The sequence below is a fragment of the Atractosteus spatula genome, chromosome 11 (genome assembly GCF_055471065.1).
Source record: "Atractosteus spatula isolate fAtrSpa1 chromosome 11, fAtrSpa1.hap1, whole genome shotgun sequence".
NCBI lineage: Eukaryota > Metazoa > Chordata > Actinopteri > Semionotiformes > Lepisosteidae > Atractosteus > Atractosteus spatula.
This window is the reverse complement of record NC_142716.1, coordinates 42,679,643-42,704,763: the sequence shown is the minus strand read 5'-3', so window position 1 is coordinate 42,704,763 and position 25,121 is coordinate 42,679,643. Positions and strand designations below refer to the sequence as shown.

The 25,121-nt window shown below is 37.9% G+C and overlaps 2 protein-coding genes across 2 annotated transcripts; one reads left to right on the top strand and one right to left on the bottom strand.

The window, feature by feature from the left end:
- Positions 1-3,253: 3,253 nt before the first annotated feature.
- LOC148824092 (actin-related protein 2/3 complex subunit 1A-A) lies at positions 3,254-12,449 on the bottom strand. The gene is made up of 10 exons (XM_088927826.1): positions 12,303-12,449; positions 10,874-10,987; positions 10,200-10,304; positions 8,787-9,015; positions 8,444-8,551; positions 7,822-8,028; positions 6,176-6,251; positions 5,365-5,558; positions 3,866-3,956; positions 3,254-3,538 (listed from the first exon to the last, which is right to left on the bottom strand). Exons 2-10 carry the CDS (start codon positions 10,935-10,937, stop codon positions 3,533-3,535), a joined length of 1,080 nt encoding a protein of 359 aa, XP_088783952.1. The 5' UTR covers positions 10,938-10,987; positions 12,303-12,449; the 3' UTR covers positions 3,254-3,532.
- Positions 12,450-13,446: 997 nt separating this feature from the next.
- On the top strand, positions 13,447-24,975 carry LOC148824091 (cAMP-dependent protein kinase type I-alpha regulatory subunit). The gene is made up of 11 exons (XM_088926586.1): positions 13,447-13,577; positions 17,122-17,304; positions 17,761-17,928; positions 18,221-18,312; positions 18,402-18,463; positions 18,616-18,662; positions 19,013-19,171; positions 19,930-19,990; positions 20,318-20,439; positions 20,760-20,841; positions 21,718-24,975. Exons 2-11 carry the CDS (start codon positions 17,131-17,133, stop codon positions 21,888-21,890), a joined length of 1,140 nt encoding a protein of 379 aa, XP_088782712.1. The 5' UTR covers positions 13,447-13,577; positions 17,122-17,130; the 3' UTR covers positions 21,891-24,975.
- The last annotated feature ends 146 nt before the right edge of the window (positions 24,976-25,121 follow it).

The window sequence follows — 25,121 nt, the reverse complement described above, 5'->3', positions numbered from 1 at the left end:
TGTTAATTGTTTTATTTATTGCTTTAGTTGCTTCAACAGTAAAATCCAAAAAGTTGCCATTTTTAATTCCCAGACAATACACGTGGAACAAGAGACTGCAGGCATCACACACAACCTGTAACACAAAAATGGAAAAAGAAGAAGATAAGTTTTGTGCAAAGTGTTGCATCTCAAGAAACACATCCGATATCAAATGTGCCAAGAACACACCCGCTTTCTTTCCAAATCATAGTGCAGAAATGTTTTGTTGGTTATTTAGGTTTACTGCCCTTGTTTTTGATGCAAAACACAAGTCTTTTTCAGTGATTTCCTGTTGTGCTGTTCTACTTGTAATGAGTTATTGACACCTCACAAACTCATAAAAACAATTAGCTACGTTTTCAAGTACTGAAGTTGTAAGATCTTCAATAACGTTTAATTCTCATAATTTAATCTTACAGTATTTTGTTCATGCGTCTTTACCTGTGCCTGATGTCTGCAATTGAAGTTTTAGAAATGGCAAGTTCCTATTTTACATTACTTACACTGTTTGTGGCTCCTGAAATTCCAGTCTTCCACTGAAGCTGAATCATACAGCTGCCTGCATCCACTGACTGTGTGTCACACAGCTCCCTGGTTACAGAGACTTCCATTGATCCTGTGTCTTTTGTTGCAACCTTTAGTCTGTGAGGAATCCTCTCGGATGTTTCCACATAATGAATCAAATGCTCAACGATTAACTTAATATATACTTTCCCCCTTTCTCCTGTAACAGGTCAATATATTTCTCACCAATGTTTGCGATGACAAGAAATCCTGATCTAATTTCCTTCCTTTTCTTTGCTGACCTCTGGCATCTTGTCGATGCACCTTGTCTCCAACTTTAAAAGTTGCCGGTTCTTTTTCTCCCTCCGACTCCTGTTTCTTTCTCTGCGCTGTTCAGTGATTCTCTCGAATAAAGAACCCACGTTTTCCAGCAGTGCAATGCATTGAGCTACCAGGTCTTCTAATGGCAACATGTCTGCTTCTGAACCAACCTGACAAACCTGATGAGAATGTAAAATTGAATTGGAAATGTAAAAAATCTTGCACAAGATCTAAAATATTGTTACAGCTTTAAGCCGGTATCACACTACACGACTCGACACGACTTCTAGTCGGACAGCATGTCAAATTTAATGACTGCAATTGCTGAATCTCACTGCCTTTTCTATCATAGAGGGTGTCAAATTATACGACTAGGAATCGCAGGGGGTGACTACGACTTTTCATCACGGTTCCAAATCTCGTATTGCGCCACGAAAGTACCACGAGGTGGCCTCATTTTGGCAGCCTATCAACGTGGAGCACACCGGAATAAGAGGAGGAGCACCGCACAAAAGTAAACAAACAACACAGAGAACAAGCACGTAAACATCTTGAAAAATGTAACACACACGTTGTTTTCCACAAATAATCATCTTCAAAAATGTCATTCTTCTTTATAAATATAGAACAAGTTTACAAAAATAAAACACAGTTAAAAATATAAAGCACCTTTAAAACAAATATTGTAAACAAATTAATTTTGCGCTATAACATGTAATATAATGGGCACATTATCTCACAAGTACACATCTGGCTGACTGCCCACCCCTACGACTTGCGACTCCACGAGAAAATCAAACCAGTTAAGAGCGCTTTGACTGAGTCGCTGGGGGTGTCACACTACACACTTGACGGTAACGGGCGCGCGCTGCGACTCTCTAAACTCTGTGATTTTCTTACGATTATGTAAATGAAGGCTACGACTGAAAATCCTAGGAAAAGTCTTGTAGTGTGACGCCTGGCATTAGGTGACCTAGAAGCGTCTCTTAGATTTTAGATAGTGACACTGGGAAGAGTAAACAATTCAAACATCAAAGGAGAGAGGAAAAACAGCTCAACACCTGTATTATGAGCTGAGCATAAGTGATGCACAGTTCGCAGAGACATTGAAGTTTGTTTTGTGGGTGTCTTGTGCAATAAAGGGGATAGGTAAGGTCACATACGACGTAACTTGAGAGCGTAGTATCTCCCCCCAGTTTTTTTCCCCTTAAGTACGGCAAGTCGCCATAGACATACATGACATTGTGTGAAACTGTCTCCCATGCCGATTAAAACTGGCTCCAATAAATCTTTCACATTAATTAAGCCTGTGCACATTCATTTTGCTCGTTCGTTACATAAATCATTTTAGTACGTATTTAAACCTGATAAACGGACGCTTTCACAACAGAGAGTACTGTGCCTGCGCACCGACAGACAAAAATCGCGCCCCAGAGAGTGGAAGAAAGTTAAGGTTTCCTTCGGATATGACTTCCGTTTATGGCAAAATAATTTATCTTCCGCATTCGTATCCTTCAACACGCACAATGTTAACTGCATAAAATAGTAATTTTACAGTTCTGACGATTATTGAATATTTAGACCAAATCTGTTACTGAGAGCTCTAGAAGAAGAAAACACAGAACACGGTTATGTTATGGCACTGAATATACAGTAAGACAACATACTACTACTACTACTACTACTAATAATAATAATAATAATTGCTTACACTTATATAGTGCTTTTCTGGACACTCCACTCAAAGCGCTTTACAGGTAATGGGGACTCCCCTCCTCCACCACCAGTGTGCAGCCCCACCTGGATGATGCGACGGCAGCCATAGTGCGCCAGATCGCTCACCACACACCAGCTCTCAGTACTCTACTTTATATACAATATGTATTGTATTATACACAGGTATAGAACAATTATAAAACTGATTATAATGTGACATGAGACCCTCCCATTTACATAAGCCAAATCCACATTCGTTATGTTTTATCATAGGTTTCTACAACGAGTAGATGAATAAAAAAACATTTGTTCTTGTATGCAAATGTTTTAAAAGCAACATACAATAGTAAATACTTTTATTTAGCATTTGGAAACCCTGCTATTTGATCTCTTCCAGTATCCAGTAAGGGAAAATGTGGCTCAAGATGCACTTTTTGTGGTTCCCGTTCCATTTTGTTTTGACTGTGTTTACACTGTAAATACTGATAACAAGGTGGTCTATTGACAAAGGTAATTGTGTAGTCCTTAAATTATTTATCTCATTATTAGATTTTTATGTTAAGATTAATTGATTTATAAAAGCTATCAATCACATTTCCATTGTTAGAAGCATACAGTAAATTCAAGATTGATCAGAATAGTGCTGTGATCCAGTTAAGAAAGAAATTAAAGATTACTTTCATGGTTGTATTGTCTTTGAAAGTTTTTTTATTTTTAGTCTTTGGAGACATTTTCCTTGGAAAATATTAGACATTTATTTTTGTATTTCGAAAAGCAACAGAAAATCTACAACTTACTGTAAAACTCCACATACATAACAAGTTCAAATTTCCAAAAACACTCTATGTTGTTCCTCTTATTTCATCAAAGTTATAAAGCCATTCTTAGCTTCTAATATTTGTAGCCTCAGAAGATGGAATTTGGCCTCTAGGAGTACAGCAGCATCTCATTGATCGAGCCTTTTAAATGTTCAGTGCTGTGGAAAAAAAGAGGTGGGATTAGTATATTCTGAACACAAGTGTTGTGATCACACGGAGTGTATCACACCATCTAATCCAAAGTAAATTGCAGCAGAGTGGCAACGCAGTCTCTCGTAAGCAGGGTTTCATGTCATGTTTAATGTCATGCTTTTGAAAAGCAGGAGTTTAAAGCTAACCTTCCCTTTCCTTTGAAAGTGAAGTTTCACTAGTCAACGAGCTGTGGACAAACACGTACACCTCTAGCTTACCCAACCACTGCAACACAAAACTTTAGCGCAAATGTGTGAACTCACAGGGGCATCATCCATTTTAGGAGAGCTTACCTTAAAATCCCAGACCACCATGGCTCCATCCAGACCCACACTACTGAACGTCTCCACCTTGGATTTCTCCCCCTTGACAATACACAGCTGACTGCAACAGAGAACCACACCAAAGTTATTTTTTATCCAAAGTGATGCACAGAGGTTAAATTACTTACTGTAATCTGCACACAAATGATAGCACCAGTTTACACATCTGGGTTTGCTGGATGAATCTGGGTGAAGTACAGTACCTTGATCAAGGGGACAGCATCAGTGTCCCTACCTAAGACGCAAACTTGATTCCAATCCTGCTATGTTGCCTTTTTAATTTGATATTAAAAACTTAAACATCCCCTGACAGGAGGGCCATTGCAACACTGGTGGAGCCACGGATGTGAGCAAGACAGGATTGGCTGGGACCCATATAAGAATTGCCAGATTGCCCTTGATGTTTCCACTGTAATTACAGGACAGAGTGCCTGGACTCTCAATTGTTGAGAACAACTGCTGCTTTAGAAACCAGGCGAAAATCGCAGACTGACCAGACTTGAAAATGGTCACAATGGTCATTGCTTTTTAACTTGTACATTTAATGTTTCAAGAGTAACTTGAGTAACTTGAGTGTTATTTGTACTCCTGACCTGCAGACGGTCCCAAACATGTTAATTTCTATTTGCCATTCTAGTAGCTGGTAATGCGTGAAAGAAATACAGGAAGATTAAAGCAGATTCACAGCAGTTACTTTTAAAAGGTCGTCAAACTGCCACTTTAAGCATGTTGGACTACTTTGGAGTAATTTGGGTAACTTTTTGAACACAGTTTTTCAAGGCAAGGTTTTTGATACACAGTATGTTGCAGAAGTGCCTGAGCTAGGGTTTGAACAACACCTAGACATGTTGTGATGCATTTGCTGTGCTCTGGGACACACACGAAAAGCAGTAAAAGTGTTATTTCTTTGAAAAATTAATTTGGCCCAATTTTTCTGTTTTTGCTAAGCCTGTCAATCAAATCTGGTCAAAGATCAAAAGTTTAAAAACAATCTTGTAGTGAAATGCATTCACTGCTTAAATCACCTTTTGGTGAACAAATCTCTTTGAGGTTGTCAAATGCAAAGATATAGAACATCAGGAAAAGAAGAAGGGAGAAAAACATAAAACCAGTTTTATTTTAAACCAATATTAAGTCCAATGTGTGAATATCGTATGCGAATGTGTTTGGCATACACTTTACTTTGATTTTTCTGCTTCCTCAAAATTGTTTTTTTTACTAAACAGAGGATTTTTAAATTTGGATTGAGGCACTCATGTCTTTTCTGCTGGAATACTTTAATGCATCATGTTTCTTCAACTGACCTGAATGAACTTGACCTTTACTGATGAAAATATTTGGAATTGCATGCCCTAAGGTGCTTTCAGTACATATTAATTTAAATATATAATGTATATATAACTTGTGATTGTGAATCTTCCCTTTTCTTTTTAAAGCAATGTGGTAGAAAAAGACATGCTGCCTCTCACGTGATGCTATTCTGGTGCAGAGTCTCCTGTTCGTTATTGTCCTCCTCAGTGGTGGCTTTCTTGTCCAGATTGCGGAAGTGCTGCATAGCTGACATGCTGGCTTTGGAGCTCTGCTTGGGGACAGTCAGCTTCTTAACAAACTTCAGGGAGCCCACTCCTGTGTAGGAGAACTGATGAGGGTAGCAGTCATGTCCCTGGGACAAAGGAAAAGAGAATTATGACAGATAATATTTTGCATACTGGATAGATGGAAAAGAATTAGGACAACTACAGTTTCATCCCATGTATCAGTAAGAAGCAAAACAAAGGTAAAAGATATCCTTAGATCATTATACACTGAATAATGAGTGAGAACTGTTACTGACTCCAGCTTCCTCTTTTCCATCTTTTCAGATGGGGAAATAAAGTGACTAGAACTGTTTTGAGTCTAGAAACCTTTAAAGAAGTGACTTACAACAAGTTGTCCCTGTGAAACAATGATAAATTTGAATAGTAATGTTCAAGAAGACAGGAGTTAGTGTATTAGTTAAAAACCTATTTGCTGATCACACCAGAGAAAATGTCCCATGCCTTTTGCATTGTAACAACTACAGAAAGACTGATTTTGCTTTTATCCCCCTTATGCTGTGGGGTGTTTGTAGTTTTTCAAGTAACAATCCACACAAACAGATGATGGTACATATGGAATGTTTGTACATCCACCTGGACTAGTGAACTTACCATTTATTAATCTGGAAGCCTGCTTACTATATTTTAGTGGACCCAAAATAGTGAATAGCTGCACTAGATCTAGTGTTTGAGTCAGTCTTACCGCAGCCACAATCTCAGTCTCACTGAGGTACAGCACACTGAGAAGAGGGAGATGTTCTGTGTTGAGCTGGGTCACCCTGAAACACATAGCACAGACAAAGAAAATCATTTCAATTAAATCCGGTAAAAATAGACACTGGGAGTTGAATACTGAACGTGCTGCATTTTTAAAATGTGCCTTCAGTGAGATTCTCTGCTGCTTTTGTTTTTGGTGTAAAGTTTTATTTTTCAGTCTAGTTTTCTATTCCAATATATACTGTACAAGGAATGTAGGATGGATAGTAACTGTTGTGTAGCAATGAAACATGTCCTTTCCCTGTCCTGATCTTTTTTAAATTAAAAAAAAAATCTATACTAATAAGTGATAAACTACTTGTTCCCTATCGCTGTACTGATGTGTTGATGTGTACCTCAATTTCCCTTCGGGATCAATGAAGTCTTATCTATCTATATTCTATCAAGAGGGGAGAGCGCCATCTATTGGTCTGCCAACAGAGTCCATGCACAGTTATGCTACTGCCAGCAAAAAAATGTCATTCCCTTGCCAAGACCTCAATCAGAGCTTTAAGGTTTCTCTGGTCTACTCCATATGCTCTTCCAACATCACATGAAAGAAGAAGAATCGGGAGTCATCAGAGAATGCCACCCTTTGCCAGCAGCTAGGTGGATGTTGATGTAGAAAGTGCAGAGGCATTAAATCAACACATCGTTCCCATTCCCAGAGTGAGTTCCCTCTCTCTCACAATGAGTCAAGGCATAACTACAGCCTCAATAAAATTCATAAGTCTGCATGTCTTCATATGTACCTATATGTGCAGACAAGTACTCAGGACTACTGGTGTTCACACATCACCTTTGAGCATGCAAACATGTTGCATTTCTTAAGTGTTTTGGTATTCAGGGCATTTCTGAAAAAAAGTAGGGATATTACCCCAGTGTCCTGGTCATATTCCCCCTGGTCTTTACCAATCATGACTATGAATTCCCATCTATGAATTGGCTTCATCACTCTGTTCTCCTCCCCACTGATCGCAGATGTGTGCTGAGGGGACTGGTGGCCTTTGGCTGCCATCTCATCATTCAAGTGGGGGCTACACACTAGTGGTGGCAGAGGGGAGTCCCATTAACTGTAAAGTTCTTTGAGTGGAGTGTCCAGAAAAATCCCCTTCTGATTCAGGAATTTAAAGGGATAGAAAATAATGAGCCAAGTAAGACCAACTAGGATGTTAAACAGAATGATTCTATTATGGAAACAAGTCCTTGGAATACACCTGTTGTTTTCTTGAAAAAATGACCTGACTAGTTTCACCATTCTTGACATTTCTTCCTAAATTAGAGATCAGTCTTCAAATAACATGTTTTGTTCATAGTCCCCTTAGCTTATCCTGTAAAATAGACACTCACTCAGAAGAGGGGGGATTTGACCTGCCACATGATAGGAAAGCTTATCAAAGTTGAGATATACAGCCTACTCTCTGCATGTGTGTTCATCACACCTGTTACTCTTTCAACTCTTTTGCTTCTGTGTTTGAACAGTCTGTTGTCTGTTGTTGATAATTTAGCAGTGAAATGAAAGGAAATGCAGCATCCAGCCTGAAAACTGAAAACAGGTCTAATTGGAGGGAGCAGAACAGTGCCTGTACTCACTCCTTGCCCTTAGATGCATCAGCCACACTGATGTTGCTGTTGTGACTGACATAGGCCAGGCTATTCCCAGAGGGTGAGAAGCAGACGCTGTGCACCCATCCCCCACAGTCCCTCTGGTCCAGGAGCACCTCCCCGAATGGCATCTTGGAACCCCAGGCTGTGGGGCTCGGCTTTTCCTCAATGTCCTTGATGTAAGCTGAGAAAACCCTGTCAGTGTAGCACAGAAGACAGAATCACCAGTTACCCTCATCATGTTGCAAATCACATTAAAAGAAATCAAGTCACAGGTGACGAACGCTCCTGTGCAAAGAGGCATGTAGCATCCTGTCCTCCAGCTTTTTTCACTCAATGCCTTTCCTGCTTTAAACCACAATCAGTGGGTAATCTTCTGCTGAGATTTTAGCCATTTCAATGTAGAGCCAATGTGAATTAAAGATTGCTGCATGACAAGCTTGTTTCATTGATGCTTGGAACACATGTAACCCTGTTTGTCAGTAAGATGTCTATGACTTTGCACAGCAGTGTGATTGAGTCCTTAGCAATGGTGCTCCAGCAACAACATGAATCTACATTTCCTTCCCTGTTTTGTGCTGTTGTGGTGGGGGAGCTCTGAGACCCTGACCTGCAGTGAAAGTCTGCAGAGCCAGCAGCCAGGAGGAAATTATTGGGGTGCCAGTCAAGACTCAGAACTGTGGAGCAGATAGGTTTCTTGATGTGCTTGCTCAGCCACCTGGAGATCAAATGAAGACATTATCTGTGAATATCAAGAGGCACAGATGGCTAGAATTTACAACAGTAAAAAAGAAAGACTGAAATCACAGCTAAAACAGAATGCGTGTTCTTCTTTGCAAACAGTGTGGCAGTATGTCAGAACGCAGTAGCAGAGTCTGCATGTCTGCCAGCTTAAAAACAGGTGACAAAAAACAGAGGTGAAGAAAATCACACACCGTCTTCATCACACTCACCAGTTGTTCCCCTTCTCAAAGTAACAAACAGAGATGATTCTCGCCCCGCTGCCCAGAGCAAATTTGTTCCCTAGTGGAGACCACTTGACACAGGTGGCGGCCCTATTGATGCGAACCAGCACCAGGGTGGGCTTCCATACCATACCCTCCTCCTTCAGGGTCCACACATAGGCATTTCTGTCAGAGGCACAGGTCACAATGAGGTTGGACTCGGGAGCCCAGTCTATACCTGAAAGCACACACACAGGCTAAACCTATAACATTGCCCCAGTGCTATGATCATAGCTGATCATGAGTTAGTCCCAGTAATGAATGCAGTCAGAGAATGAAAAGTTACATACAATCATGATACCAAAAGAAGGCTTTTTGACGTTAACAGGGCAATGATGTTAAATTATGTAATGCATTTGAAAGACCTCATTTAGAATACTGTACACAGGGTTAGTCATTACATTTCAAAAAGGACATATCTACACTGGAGTCAGTCGGAAGAGGTTAGAGAAACTGAATTTCTTCAGTCTCAAATAAATTCAAGTGTGAGGGTTCTTGATTTAAGTATTCAAAATTCTCGAAGGTAATGACAAAGTCAAATCAATGGACGTCTTCACAGACAACTGTGAAACATGACCCAGAAGACATCAGTGAATACCACCAAGGGGAAGTTAGTGTAAGAATTAAAAGCACTTGGCTGTACACAAAGGGTTGTAGGGAACTGGAACAAGCCACCCAACCACAAAACTTTTATTTCATTTTCAAAACATAATACACTCAGCAAAATTGATGTTGATTCCCTGATTTAAATAGAAATACATGGATAGGGTCCTCTGATCTATCACCTGCTAGCAACTAAGAAGTTACTTGGGACAAACAGACAGCCTGTTCTGAAAGTTTTATGTTCTTGAAAGAGTCTGTTTCTACCTCTTGATCATTAACATTTTTTACATTCTCCCATGTTTACAATAAAGTGCAGTGAAGACTTGAAATGTAAAAACACATGCTGTATGTACAGTATGTGTGAACTGATTGAATAGAAGTCAAAATAAAGTGCTGAAGAATGTACTCTGTGCAAGAGAGAATGCTGTGTCCAAAACTGACAGAAAAGGAATTTATGTTTTAAAAGATAGCAAGGTTATACATAATGAGAAACATTACAGTCCTGACTTCCATGACTATTTTTTAATTTTGTTTCTTTATTTAAAACTTGAGACTTTATTCACAATTGCATATGTACTGTATACAGTATATGAAAATGTTTCAGCTACCTTTATATAAGGATGCAACTGCTGCATGTTTTGATTTTCTATGTATTTGGTTGCTGCTCTGTGATGCACAGAGGCCACACTGCTTCAAACAATTAACTATTTTAAAGGTAATGTTGATTCAGTCATAGATTCTTCTCCAAAGTTGCACTACCTGTGATGCGACCACTGTGTTCTTTCAGCTCATGGATCTTATTCCATTCTTTCCCCCTTTTCTGGTAAATGTGGACTTCATTATTGTTGGGACTGATGGCGATTTCTGCAAGGGAAAAAAATATTAAACATATTATATTACTTACATACAGTACAGTATTTACTGAACTAACGATTCTGGCTCTCACGTCGTGGCATTTTAGCCCATTAAAAGTGTGATATCAAGTTCACTAGTCACCACCCGGAAAAAGAAAGATGAGACTTTTAAACACTTTTCCTCACCAACAGAATAAAATCTATTTAGTTTAAGGCTACTTTTCCCTTATAAGTAAACCATCTAAAATTTTTCATGAGAAAACATACTCATAGACCTCCTAAATGTCTGTCAAGACAGAAAGACATAGACATGTAACAGAAACTATTTATGGCCCAAATAGAAAGATACAGACAAAAGTGTTGAGCAAAGACCTAAAATGGTGGTGCTGGATATTACGTGGATGTTACACACTAGCAGGAATAGGCTCAGGCTCCCTTGCGACTCTGTATTGGATACAGCAGTTAGAAAATAGATGGGTAGATAGGTATTACACAGGCAAAATCATTGCACAATGCATAGAGGATGGACCCCTAAGACTGGAGTAGGATGAAGCTGCTCGACCAGTTTTTTTTACTTACGAGTTCGGTCTTTATTCCAGGCATGACATGACAACGGATCAAGTCCGAAGCTGTACAGAGACATGTTTCAACAAGGGAGGCTCTTGGAATGTGTTGTCCGGGATTTTGAGCACCCTGCAGCAAGAGCACAGAGAAGCACATCAATAAAACAAGGAACCCTGCCTACTTTTGACAGCACCCTGCATAGCTTTAGAACTTCATGAGCATATTTTTGTATTCAGTGAGTCTTTCACATCAGCATGGAAAATATAACTGTTTAAGACTATTGTGTGTAAAATTTAGCTCCTGTTGAGGGAAATTAAACGTTTAAGAAATATAAAAAGACCTTTATAGTGGTCTATTTATAACCAACCTGAATAATACACTTGTGTTCCATTGCATACAAGTGTAAGCTGCAGCATTCTTGGCTCTAGTGACAGTGGTATAGCTGTTTTTACACAGTTCTTACTTTTCATGACAAAGCAAAAAAAGTTGGGTCAATTGGGTTAGAAACTATTACTTGGATATCATACATTGGGTCTTCATTCCAAATTTACATTCAACAGATCTTTAGTGCAAAGCTGGGAGATTCTGAGGCACTGAGATCGAGTTGCCTTTCAGACAGAACGACACACCTGTTTTTTTTCCCTGTGTTTTTCCAATGATAAGATTGTGCCAGTTCTTCTCAAACTTTGCTTTTTCTTGCGCCCTGTTAAAAAGCAGGCTAACCACCATTTCATAACTGTGAATTTAGATTTCAGAGCATTGAATGGTATATCTATATATTTTTAAATTAGTCAAAGCTGTGTAGCTTAAATCTTCATGGTGCTTTCTTATCTCACTACTCTGCGATGTTTCTTTTATATTGATCCTTACTTCTTTAGAACTAAGACCCTAATGTATTGTGTGATAAGATCATTTAATTGTCACAAGATCCACAGAAAATACTTAATTGGCCATATAACATTTCCTGTACAAGGAATTTGTCTTTTCGCATACCCCAACTTGCTCTCCATGAGACACACAGACAAGGAGAGAAGCTTGGGGTCAGAGCACTGGGTCAGCCACTTACACAGTGCCCCTGGAGCAGTTATGGTTAAGGGCTTTGCTCAGGGGCCCAACGGAGTAGGATTCCCCTGCCAGCCGCGAGATATGAACCAGCAACCTTCCAGCCACAGGTGCAAATCCTTAGCCACAGAGCCACTGCACCAAACTGGGTATTAATATAAATGCACTGTGCTGCCTTATCAGCCCGACAGACCCATAAACATGGACCGGGTAGTTCGACACAGTCACACTTCACTAAGGGAACACAGCACACTGTAAGTAGGTGTTTTACATGCACCTAAGATAAAAAAGAGTATTGTTCGTGTGGATTTCAAAAGAATTGCTTACCTCCCCAGAAGCAGACACAATTTGCAAAAGAACATGAAATGGTAGTGGCACTCACCCTGCAGGGACGGCGGCTGTATGCCAGTGGAGTGACTGAGTCAGTAATGCTGAGGACACTGGTTTGCCTAATTTCCGCACACCTGAGAATTTCTGTGGTTGGGCTGTATTCCTGGACTCCAGACAGTCAATAGGAATGGAGGTGTGTGCAGGGACGGGCTAGCACAGGCAGTCGTGAGGGAGGAGAGAGAGGGGAAGAGAAGGAGGGGGTTGTGTTTTCAGCCCTCAGCAAGCTCCTGGAATTTGCCAAGAGGAGGAGTGGTGTGTTTAAGTACAAGTAAAAGAATATAATTCTGACAGGAATGCCAGTAGCAGCATGGTAAACGCCGAAGACTAAATCAACTGTTTATGAACTTCCTCAAAGTGTCTATTTATAGTCTCTGGTATGTGTTTCTGTGTTGCTCTGTAGTCCATTGGGATGACTTTAAAAGCATGTGAATATTTCAGCCTGGTCTCTTTGTAGTTTTCTCTGTTCAACTAAAAAAAAATGTTTAAATAATTTCTTTTTGCATTTTAGAGAAGAACACTCAGAACATTTTGGCCTGGGAATATGAATCACCCCCAAGGAAGGATTTTCAAATCTGTTTAAGAAAAATTCCTTCTTCCGAGTAGATTGAAATAGATTCCTCAGATGTAATTTAATAATTTGACTGCTATAAAGTTATAGGCAGGTCAGTTTCATAGGACAAATATGACAAATGTGGCTTGAAATGTTGTAAACATGCATTAAAACATTTTTAAAGAATAGGTATATATTGCATAATGCTGTTTTCCAGTGGTTTTGTCGGTAAGTAAAGGTGATATCTAAATGTCAACACTACCTCAGTTAACCTTGCTCTGTTATTATGGGATTGGGTAAATGGTTAAAAGAGTCTTCTTTAGAGTTGAATCACAGCGTATGTATTTTCAATAAAATGAGAGAGATTAAAAAATATATTTCCAACGGAGAACCACGTTTTTCGTCTCCACAAGAAGGGCAATAATAATATACATTAACCATCGCTGTGTTTTACCACTTCCGGTACAAATCCTGACGCCGGGTTGCTTGTTCTGACGTCATGAATTCGTTCAAACGTGCCCTTTAAGGTTGCTAAGGGTTACGGCTATCGTGTCAGAACGAGGCCAATTGACGTCAATGGTCGCTTGTGATTGGTCCTGCCACGTTTCCGGTGGGGCAGCCATCCAAGGACTGGGGAAAAGAGAAGCGAGGAGTTTTTCTCAGTGTCAGTGAGAAAATATAGGCCAACGAAGGGAAACGTAAATTCTAACGGCTTGGGTAAGTCGTTGGGCGTCTGTTTTGTAAGGCTTCTTTGTCAGATACTGGAGTTATGTACGAGAGCGAATTGCGAGAAACCGCTAGTTGTGTCGTCTGCGCCTCCCGTTTGTTATGATAGCTTTTCAAGATGGCGTCACTAGGAAGAGGGCTCTGCGGCCCCAAAATATGTTTACGCGACTCTCAAAGTTCTCTTTACCCTCGCGAGCCTTCACGTAAGAAACCTCTAAAAGGATTTGTACATTTATTGGATAGTTACGTGTCCTACTGAAGATGGCGTTTCTTCCGTGAATTTGATACTCCCTTGTTTGATAGCGAGAAGAGAGCCTGCTGTCAGATGCTGTTTACAGACGCTCACCGCTATGTTGTCAGTTCGGTCAAAGACTCTCCACTGTGCCCCATTTTATTTCGGAAATCGCGACCGTTGAAATTACCTAACGTTTATACTGCCTTGGAGACCCTAATGCCTCCTGTTTTATATTTGATGTGGAGTGATCTCGATGTTCATGATTGTCTTACATGCACAGAGCAGTGTGTTGGTTAACTTTTTCCTCGTTTGCTGTATAGATTTTTATAATGGCATCAGTACCCATTGAAATTTAGGAGTGTGTTTTTTCCATTGTGTTAACCACAAAAAAACAAGTAATTGGCAAGTCATTGATGTTTTTGCTTATCATGGGTTTACATTTTATGCTAATTATTCAAGTTTATAATCACTTTAAATGCTTTGTGACAGTCACATAAACGCTTACAGCTGACACCGGTTTTGTTGAAATTATAAGATAGAACCCAGTTTAATATGCAAAGTCGAGTTACACAAACGTGCAAGTGACGTATAACTTTTGATATTCTGCATGTTGTGTGTTTCAGTTTTGTTGTATGGTGTTAAGATCAGTTTGGCGAGCTTTGATATACAGTGCTGGGATTCGTGGCCTGTCTGATCATTAAATTCTTTATTCGTTTGGAAAAGTTATATCGTGCAAATTAGTCAAATATTTTGTTTTTAAACAGATCCAGATTTGCAGCTAGAGGTCTGGTGGCCAGGTCTTGTGATATCGTGGTATAACAGATCGGAAAGTCAGATTTTTATTCTGTAGCAAATTGGTGTGATAGGAAAATAAAACTGGAATATTTAAAACAACACAGCCCCCTTTACTAATAAGATGGAGCATGAGGGGCAGTTAGACAGTTCAAACTGTAATGACCTTTACTTATTTAATAAAAATTGTTTCTAAATATAACGGAGAGAGGGCAGAGTATCAGTATTTAAATGGATTTTCAACTATTTTTAATCTATTTTCAAGATTTCCATATTTTTTTCCTGTATTTGTCAGGTGTTTTAGCATTCCAGCTCTTTTAGTTCTCTTTGGTTTTTTTGTGCAGGAAAACTAAAATTGATTTAAAACTGTTTAATGAAATTAGCTTTTTTTAAATTTATTTTAAAGATTAACTTTTTGATATTAAGTAAATCAAGAGGGTTTGTTAATAAATATTCCTGCAATGAAGGAATCCTCTGTAGTTTCCTAATTTAGTACTGACTTATGTGGCTTCCATTTTTACCCAAAGCAACTTGTTTGCACCTGTTTATACAGCTGGGTATTTTGCTGGAACAGTATATATGAAATACCTTGCACAAAGGTAAGACAGCGGTGTCTCACCTGTGATTTAAGCCCACAGCCTTCGTATTACAAATGGAAAGTCTACATTTCATTCACAAGTCTTATTTGTGAAATCAATGTAGCATTTATAAGTACATGTAACTTCATGTTGCATTAAATCCATGTTTGTTTGGAGACAGAGTTGGCAGTGTTTAGTTTTGTTTATATATGTGATACTTGCATTAATGATCCTTTGATTTTTAAAATACATTTTTGTTCCTTAATATAAAGTAATGGTCATAGGTTAAAGCAACTAATTAAATTGAGCTAAACAAAAAAAAATGTTTTTTCCTATTTATAGGATCTTACCTGCAGGTGCAACAACATCAACACAAAGAGAAAATGTTTTTGTATGCATTCCAGTGTTGAAGTGTACATAACGATCTGGAACAAGATTATCTCATTTTTCTTTGCAAAAATAACAGCAGCAAATGGCAAGATTGTGAATATTTGAAAATAGAAAATATTTTAAATTTAAGTGTCATTTTTTGTCTAGATATATCTGTGAATATGATCAATTAACACAAAGGCTTATGTGTAATTTAGGTGTACATAAATTGAATTCTACTTTTGGTGGGAGTTTTCTGACACGTTTTACCCACTCTAAGCAAGAAACACAAGTTCAGAGGAAGCAGACCTTGCATTTACATGTGCTTACTATGTTGTATTTGAACATGTGACGTTATATACACATGTGTATATATATATTCACTTGCATATATCGTTACTGATTGGCATAGACAATTATTTTGTGTAAGGCTGGAAACTGAGCAAAGATTTAAAATGTTTGCAGCCCTGCTTCAGCATTTTTCTATACTTATTTCATCCTCTCTGTAGTGCTTTTAATCTTTTGTAACTTCTTAACAGTTTCTTATATTTGATTTAAGAAAAGTGGTTTAAGAACTTTTAATACATTATCTAAATTTTATTTTTTGACTATGTACATAAATAAGCTAATAATCTTAAAGAGATTTGTATTGACCTGAATCCAAGCAGCAGTGCACTGTTAGGCAAGGTGTTGCTCTAATAATGATCTGTTGAGGAACAGAATGAATTAGTACACTCGCTTTATCGGTTTTGTTTTAGTATTATGTTCAAACAAAAGAAGTAATTTCTTAATTTCTGCTTATTGACTTGGAAGTTATGGAAATATTTTCATTGGTTTTAAAAGAGCTGCTTTTGGGTTTAAATATTAAGAATATTAAGACAAACCAGTAAAGACAAGCAGGTCTTCAACATTTCTAATGACGTTTCAGCACAGTTCACTTTGTTGCAAACAAAGCTAAAATGTGAAAAAGAGGCCTTCTCTGGCATATGTTCAAGAGCTTACAGAGATCATGGGTAAATAGTTGAGGCCACCATTAAATCTATCCTGGTATGGAGCAGTTAAAAAAGAGCTGTTTCCTTTTTTGGTTGATAGTAGCTCCGGATGTACTGCACATTCATGCTGTTGGTTGACTTCTGTGGTTAATAGATAGAAGAGAGATGTTCAATGGAAAGAAATGATGCATTTATTAACATGCTGATCTGAAAGCCACATTTTTGATAGTATTTTGTGTTTAGATTCTCACCAAAGATCTTGCAGTCTAAATTACAGCAGTACGTTTCAAACCTGAGCACACTTTTAAACTTCATATGTAAGGCTACATGAATAATTTTCTTCTTAAATACTTTCACTCTTTGTATGAAGGATTTTAGTAAAGGAATAAGTAATAACTACATTTGATTTTGAAGTTATGGTTCTTGCATTAAATTAGAACTGAATTTCTTTCCCCTGTTTTGTATTGTTGTGTTCATGTAAAGAGAAGGATACAAGGATGCCAGGCTGTGTTGTGGATTTCCCTTTCACTCTTTGGGTGTTTTATTTGTTGCTGGTCTGATCTGATCAGGAGGCAACCATGGCGTCTGGCAGCACGAGCAGCGATGAGGAGAGGAGCCTGCGGGAGTGTGAGCTCTATGTGCAGAAACACAACATCCAGCAGCTGCTCAAGGACTGCATTGTCCAGCTGTGCACTTCTCGGCCCGACCGGCCCATGGCCTTCCTCAGAGACTACTTCGAGAGACTTGAGAAGGTCAGCACTCTCGTTGTGCTCAAGCTGTGCATGAATGATTCCTATTGTGAGGCTAAATGAATAACCAAATGAGTAAAAAGATCATAAAGCAATCTTAGAAGTAATACATGTAAGCTAAGCTAATGAGTTTCATTTTTTTTGTGCGAACCCTTTGTGTCACTGGCTAAAATTCTTTTAAGGGATTATCGGTAGGGGGAAGAACATGTTGAGCATGCCCTCTCTTTCAAATACATGAATTGAATTTGACTTTCAAATTCCTTAATTGCCAGTGAAGGTTTCCATTGTTGTGTACTATTATATTAAAAATGTCTGTATATTAATTTTATCAATTGGACAGGCAAACTGAATAATAGCTTTTTTTATGAAGTTGGATAAATTAGTTGAACATAAGAGTACAAAAAATTCAAGAATGTTCTAATTCCTCAGCTGAGCTAATGGCGGTTTATCGCTTTTTAGGAGGAGGCAAAGCAGATTCTCAGCCAGCAGAAGTCAAGCTCTCGCTCAGATTCGCGGGAGGATGAGATTTCTCCTCCGATGAACCCTGTCGTGAAGGGTCGCCGACGTCGCGGGGCTATCAGTGCTGAGGTCTACACCGAGGAGGACGCTGCCTCCTACGTCAGAAAGGTAACCATGATAAATGACGGTCAGTAAGGAACAGACTTGCTTCCTCAGGTGTGCTGTATGTACAGTTAACCATCAGTGATAGATTCATTTCAAATTACAACTCTCACTTTAAAATTATCATTGTAAATAAGCTGTGTGGTAGGTTTTCAAAATCAGTGTTACTTTGGAACACAAAAGGCAATAAAACAGTAGACATGAGCAATATAATGTTTGTTACCTGATAAAAATAAAATCTGCAATTGAAGACTGAAATTGTAATGTAGTTTTTAATTTGTACATTCAACATTTTCAGGTTATTCCAAAAGACTACAAAACAATGGCAGCTCTGGCTAAAGCCATTGAAAAGAATGTACTTTTTGCACATCTTGATGATAATGAGAGAAGGTAAGTGGATGCTGTGTTTTAATAAGAGTGCAAATACTGCCTGTAGTGATACTCATTGCAATAATTCACACTGCTTCACTTGATTTTAGTGACATCTTTGATGCCATGTTTCCAGTCACCTATATTGCAGGAGAGACCGTTATTCAGCAAGGTAAGTTGCTTTTTAAATGCGTGGACACTGTAAAGTTCATTCTTTATGGTTTGGTCGAATCCCTTTCAAATTCAATGACAAAAAAAAGTCTTGGATTATACATTTGTATAGCCTGCACAGTACCGTTTACCATTTATTTTTATTTCCTTTAGGCGATGAAGGTGATAACTTCTATGTCATTGACCAAGGTGAAATGGATGTAAGTTTTTTTTTTGTTAGCCAAACTTAAAAGTTTTCCATCATTTCACATGCTAACATTTTCAAGTTGAAGAAAAATGACACAAGGCTCATAGAAGTCCACTGTTACTGCTGTGGTCTAAATACTTAATGAATTTCCATTTTAAATCTTGACTCAGGCCTGTTCTGTTTAGATAAAGATGTCTTGCCTGAGTTAACCGTAAATCTTATGAGCAGTTTTGTCATTTCTCTGTGTAGTTATTTGTGGATTGTAAACAGAAGTATTACTTTAAAGCACAGTTGTCAATACAGAAGGAATTTAAAATGCTCAGAATGTCTTGCATGTCTACTAATTCTTTGCTCTTACTGTAGGTGTATGTAAACAACGAATGGGTGACCAGCATTGGGGAGGGAGGCAGTTTTGGAGAGCTGGCCCTGATCTACGGCACTCCCAGGGCGGCCACTGTGAGAGCAAAGACCAATGTAAAGCTATGGGGCATTGACAGAGACAGCTACAGGAGAATATTGATGGTAAAGATTTAATGTGGTCATTTAAAATTTGTGCTAGGTCTTTTATAACTTGAAGTTTTTTCAGTCAAGGATTTTTTTTAAACAGCCTAACTTTGAAGTTCTCCATTTTGTTTATGCTGGCACGAACATAAGAGAGCTTGTAATATCGATCAGATATACATTAAGAGCTTCTCATCATGAAACGGACGTGGCCTTGAATCAGTTTCTTTAGTTGCTCTGGCAAAGCAACAGCCTTTGGGGTCTTTGTGATAAATGCTAGTATAGCATTGAAATGGAGGTGATTATTTCATCTTATGCTCAATTAAGTAGAACTTTTATTTTAAGTTTAAGTTTATTCCATAACAACCTAGCTGTTTTTTTAACAGTTGTATGTCTGGTTTTTACTTCTTAGTCAAATGTATTGGATAAATAAAAGATTTGTGTGAATCATCATGCCTTTGTTTTGTTATGGTACTTTTGTGTTAATAAGTTGCAGACATTGGAAAAGGTCAAAACTATATATAAATAATAAGAGCTTATCATACATTGACTTTATTGGAGTTGTAGAATTATATCAGAAATTGGACCATAAACCATAAAGTGAGGGTCTGTGTCTCTGAGTGTTTGTGGAAGGATATTATCTAAATGAAATAGAGACAATTGAGAGATTTACTAGATGGATTTAATGGTAGGTCAAAATGTGAATTTGCTAAATTCTATTTTTTTAACATTAGGACATCATTGTTTCAGTTGGGTTGAATAAAATGTTCATTTTGCAGGGAAGCACTTTGAGAAAGAGGAAAATGTATGAAGAATTCCTTAGTAAAGTGTCAATTTTAGGTAAGAATATACTCTTATAAATATTGCTTTGGCTTTGTGTGTTTAAACGTGTAACAAAAATGCAGTGAATCAAATGAAAGCTCTAGTCTTAAGTTTTCTTCCTGTTCATATGAATAGCTGTTTTATGGCTGTCTGAGACACGTGATTTTTATTAGCAAAAAACATTTAAGCTAATAAAATATAAAAAACATTTTGGTATAAATATAAAAAAAATCATTTCTAATACAATCAATGCCAGCTGTCCAAAGGGGTGCTGATGGTATTACACTCTAGCATGAGTGCTATAGATAGTACTCTTATTTATAGCTCTTCTCCTTTTTTTCACAGAGTCTTTGGATAAATGGGAGCGCTTGACAGTGGCAGACGCCTTGGAACCTGTACAGTTTGAGGATGGACAAAAGATTGTGGTTCAGGGAGAGCCTGGAGATGAATTTTTCATCATTCTGGAGGTATTGCGCTTTGAATTGAGCATTTGTTTTTCTCACTAGCGAATTAAAACTGTTCTCTCTTACATGGTATATATAGTAGATTATTTCAATTTTTTAGTTTTTTTACCTTTTTTCCCCTTCCATTTGAAGTAAGGCTAACCATCATCCTGTATGGGACTGTGTGCGAACAAATTGGTGATCTCTGACATGTTGTAGTGCTGTGGGTATTACTGATTAATTGGCTCACTGGCATATGTGTAAGTCACAGGGATCCTTTTATGTTATGGTTGAAAATCCAGTTTTAAAATGTTCTTTCATTTTATTTTGAATTGCTTTTACAGGGTACTGCAGCTGTGTTGCAGCGCAGGTCAGAAAATGAAGAGTTTGTGGAAGTCGGAAGGCTGGGTCCTTCAGATTATTTTGGTGAGAATTTCTTTGAGTATACTCTTTTTGTTATTGGAATGCTTGAATTTTATAAATGGCAGAAAAATGAAAAGGATTTTCATCTTTTAATGGAAATGTATTTCACATTCTATTATGCTCAACATTGACATGTGCATATATACTTGGTATATACCATTTTTTAGTACTTAAAGGCTGTAAGTAAACCACAAACTCTAAATACTAAATGAATACTGTAACGCAACGGGGGCTCCGGCGGGCGCCCTTGCCGCATCTGGTCGGCCCCATCCCGACTGAGGCTCGAACCCGGGACTTCCGCGTCTCTCTGCAGCGACCTAGCCCCGTGAGCTAAAGAGAGATCTCTATCCAGCCCAGTAGCTGTAGTCCTGCTATCATAGGGAAGGGCGGTGACGTCACCTGCTCTGGTACGCCGGCTCTTACACAGTACCTGACGGCCGTAAGCGTTACACTCTCCCCCGCTTAAATCGCCGTCCCCGGCGAAGGGCTATCCCACCCCGCTTCTGACACCAATGTAACGCAACGGGGGCTCAGGCGGGCGCCCTTGCCGCATCTGGTCGGCCCCATCCCGACTGAGGCTCGAACCCGGGACTTCCGCGTCTCTCTGCAGCGACCTAGCCCCGTGAGCTAAAGAGAGATCTCTATCCAGCCCAGTAGCTGTAGTCCTGCTATCATAGGGAAGGGCGGTGACGTCACCTGCTCTGGTACGCCGGCTCTTACACAGTACCTGACGGCCCCGTTGCGTTACAATACTTTGTGAATAAATACTTTTGTATTAATCTATGAAGAAATACATTAGTGGTTTAAAATTTATTCCTTGAAAGTGCTTGTGTCATCCACTTTTTTAAGGCTTAATTTTCTGTGTTTTGTTAATTACAGGGGAGATAGCTCTGTTAATGAATCGTCCTCGTGCTGCCACTGTGGTTGCCCGTGGGCCTTTGAAGTGTGTGAAGCTTGACCGACCTCGGTTTGAAAGAGTCCTGGGTCCGTGTTCAGATATTCTAAAGCGAAACATCCAACAGTACAACAGCTTTGTATCATTGTCTGTCTGAGGATAGCTTCTTCCCTTCATACAGGGTCCACCAATGCAATCTGCTTTATTTTTGTTTGTTTCACATTTTTCGACGCCCAGCTTTCCACCAGCATCACTGCTTTGTCTGTCTGTGTTTACACGTACCCAGCGCAACATAATACATTTATATGCATTGTGTCTTTCCCACATGACAGCATTTCTAGCATTCTTTAAAAAATTAACAAAACCTCAACAAATCTTTCCCACCATTTCTTTTCATCAATGTGCAGATGAGTACAGTGTCAGATCTGTTTGACTTGGTTTGAACGAGTGATATTGCTGATAGAAGCTACATTAGAAGAAGCAGACATAGAGAGGGACAGGGCAGATATTTTAAAACTGTTAAGTGTTTCAAGGCTAAAAACTTTTTAAGAATCTTTTGAAGTAATGTTACTGTTTAGTATTTTGAAATTTGGCATCTGTAGCTAAAAGCAAGTGAACCACTGTCTTTTCATGTTTTATAATGGTTTGTTTTAAGGGTACTAGAAGTGACACCAGTATGACCTTGGTGACATACTCTGCCATTTTATTTTAATAGTTGTATGCACACACACATATATATATATAATGGTTTAAATAACCATAATCAATATTTTTGCACAGTTCCAGTGGTATAAAAAAGAAAATGCATACAGTGTTTTGCACCTGCTTATTTTCATTTTTGCAGTTAGTTAATATTGTACTAATGTTGTGTCATCTAAACGCATAAATGTATGCTTTTAAATATTGCCTCCTTCATGTCATACTTGGGTTCTTATTGTAATTTGTTTAAACAAGTTACCCATTCTTTTTTCTATTCATAGATCCTGAAGAGAGAGGAAAGGGTGTCTAATTTTAATATTTCCTGTATGTTGTTTTTTGGCTTGAGTCAGTAACATCTAACCGAACAGAATATTTTAGGTATAAAATGTATAGCTACCATGCTAGTGCCAAATATTAAATGATGGTTCTTAGCAATGATGCAAACCAGGATCTGATAGAAAGGGGCAGTATATACATTTTGCTCTGCTGTATTTATGGCAGAAGAACAGATGTTAGAAAAGTAGAGAAAATATTAAAGGAGTACAAGTTGGCTGATGGCAATAGTTCCTTTACTGTAATAAACAATGAGCACCATACTGTAAGAATAGAGAACTGACATCTTATCGTGTTTCTGTGGCTTTGGCATTTTATTGGCTAAGGCATATTGGCTGATTTAAAATGAAATAATGTGACTGATTATAGTGAGGAAAAGATCAAAGATTAAGAAAAGAGGCACCCCCCCAAACTTATCATTGACAACAATGAAAAGGTTATACACATAAGCTTAAGAGTAAAAACTTAGATTGAAAGTTTTTATTAAATGTTTAAGATGATTAATTTCATCTTACTGTTGTCAAAAAGAAGGAAAAACTCATCATTGAGTCTTAAATGTTATTTCAGTATTTACCGATTTTTGTGTTACTTTTCTCAGTATGTACCAAATGATGAGCAGTTTTTATCATATTCCACAGTCCTGTAATATGTGTAATCATGATATATACTTTTATTATTGCATATAGAGTGATTTAGAGTAGGATTGTAGTTGGGAGTGACAGCAAGCTATAAGCAACTCAGTGAAAAGTTTAAAGTTTTTTTAAAAAATGCTTATTTTTCCATAAATTATATTTTATGTGCCCAGTGCCATGACTTTACTAAACAATATTAGGTCTGTTATCAGCAAAGGAAAATCACATCATGTAGTTACATCTTTGTCAGTCATGGGTCAATTTTTATGCACATTTATTCATGACTTATTTTATTAAAACTTAACCTCCAAGTGTTTGGGATATTTTTTCTTGCTAAATATCATAAGTGATGGAGAAGTAATAAAAACTGTGAAATTAGCATTTAAGTAAAACAAAACTTTGTATTCCACCAGATCATGTTCTATGTAGACAGTATGTTGCGTGCAGAATAGGATGATTATTCTGCTGTCAGAACTGAAGAAAACTTTTACCAGTAAAGCGCATTTTTAAGAAAAGGTCATTTTTATTATTATTTTTAATGTTTATTTTCTGACACCAAAATTTGAACTAAACTGTGTTAAAATAAATGAGAATTATCCATATTAAATATAACATCAGTTGAGAAATGTTGAAATACATTTCAGTTGTTCTTCTGTATGTGATCTAGACCCTTGTGGAGATTGGGGTCTACTGGAAAAAAAAGTGTTTATTATGGCAAAGAAAGATGTCAGTTAGTCCAGAAGTCATCAGATGGAACAAGCTAGAGTTCTGTTACATAAATACTTTTGTAAATGTGAAAGTGATATGATGGAGATAACAGCTGGATGCGGTTTAATGAAATACTCTTTTGAGTATTCAAAGAGGGTAATGCTTGAAGTACCTTTACAAATGATGGGAGAAATATCAAAGTCTCTGTTACACAGTTTCAAGAATTAAAATCAATACTTTTGTCCAAAGTAGTTTTTATCAGAAATCCAAATTCTTACCAAGTTTTCCTGGGATACTTGTGGTCCTGATAACTTGGTTGTTATATTGGTTTTACGCAGTTGTATTTACCTCCTTTTATATGAACAGATGTGCAGTAAAATAAACTGTAGAATACAATAAACATGACAAATTGAAAGATGATTATCATGAATATTTAAGCATTTTTTCCCCTTAGTGGAGATATTTTCATTTTCTTTTGTTTTGTCCTTTTTGTCGGCTTGCTATTCACTCCTAGTCTTTATTTAAACGATTTTATGATGAAGCAGCCGTTGCATTTTTTTAGTTCATTATTAATCGCAGTTATAGCTTTACCAGTCTGTGCAATCCAAGTATGTAAGTACAAAAACAAAAATGGACATAGTTTGCCTTAGCTAATGTAATCAGGGCTTAGAAAATCCTGCTAGCCCATCCTTCAACAAGTTTGTGAAGCCTGCAGTCCTGAGAGCTGCTGGTAATCAGAGGACCATTTTTTCTATTGTTATCCAATGACTGTATAAGGTTTGTTTAACTGTATGTGCTCAAATTATAATCCTTTTGGTATAGATTGTCCTAATGGCAGGTCAAGCAATAAAAAAAGATTTAAATTCTTAAGTCTAGACCGTCTTTATTTGTTCATTTATGCATTATTCGTCTTTGTGGTGCTTTTATGGTTAGTGTGTCACCTGTACCAAGATTCTTACACTAAAACAAGTTAGTATTTTTATTGTTGTCTGGGATGTTACGTGGCTGCGTGTCTT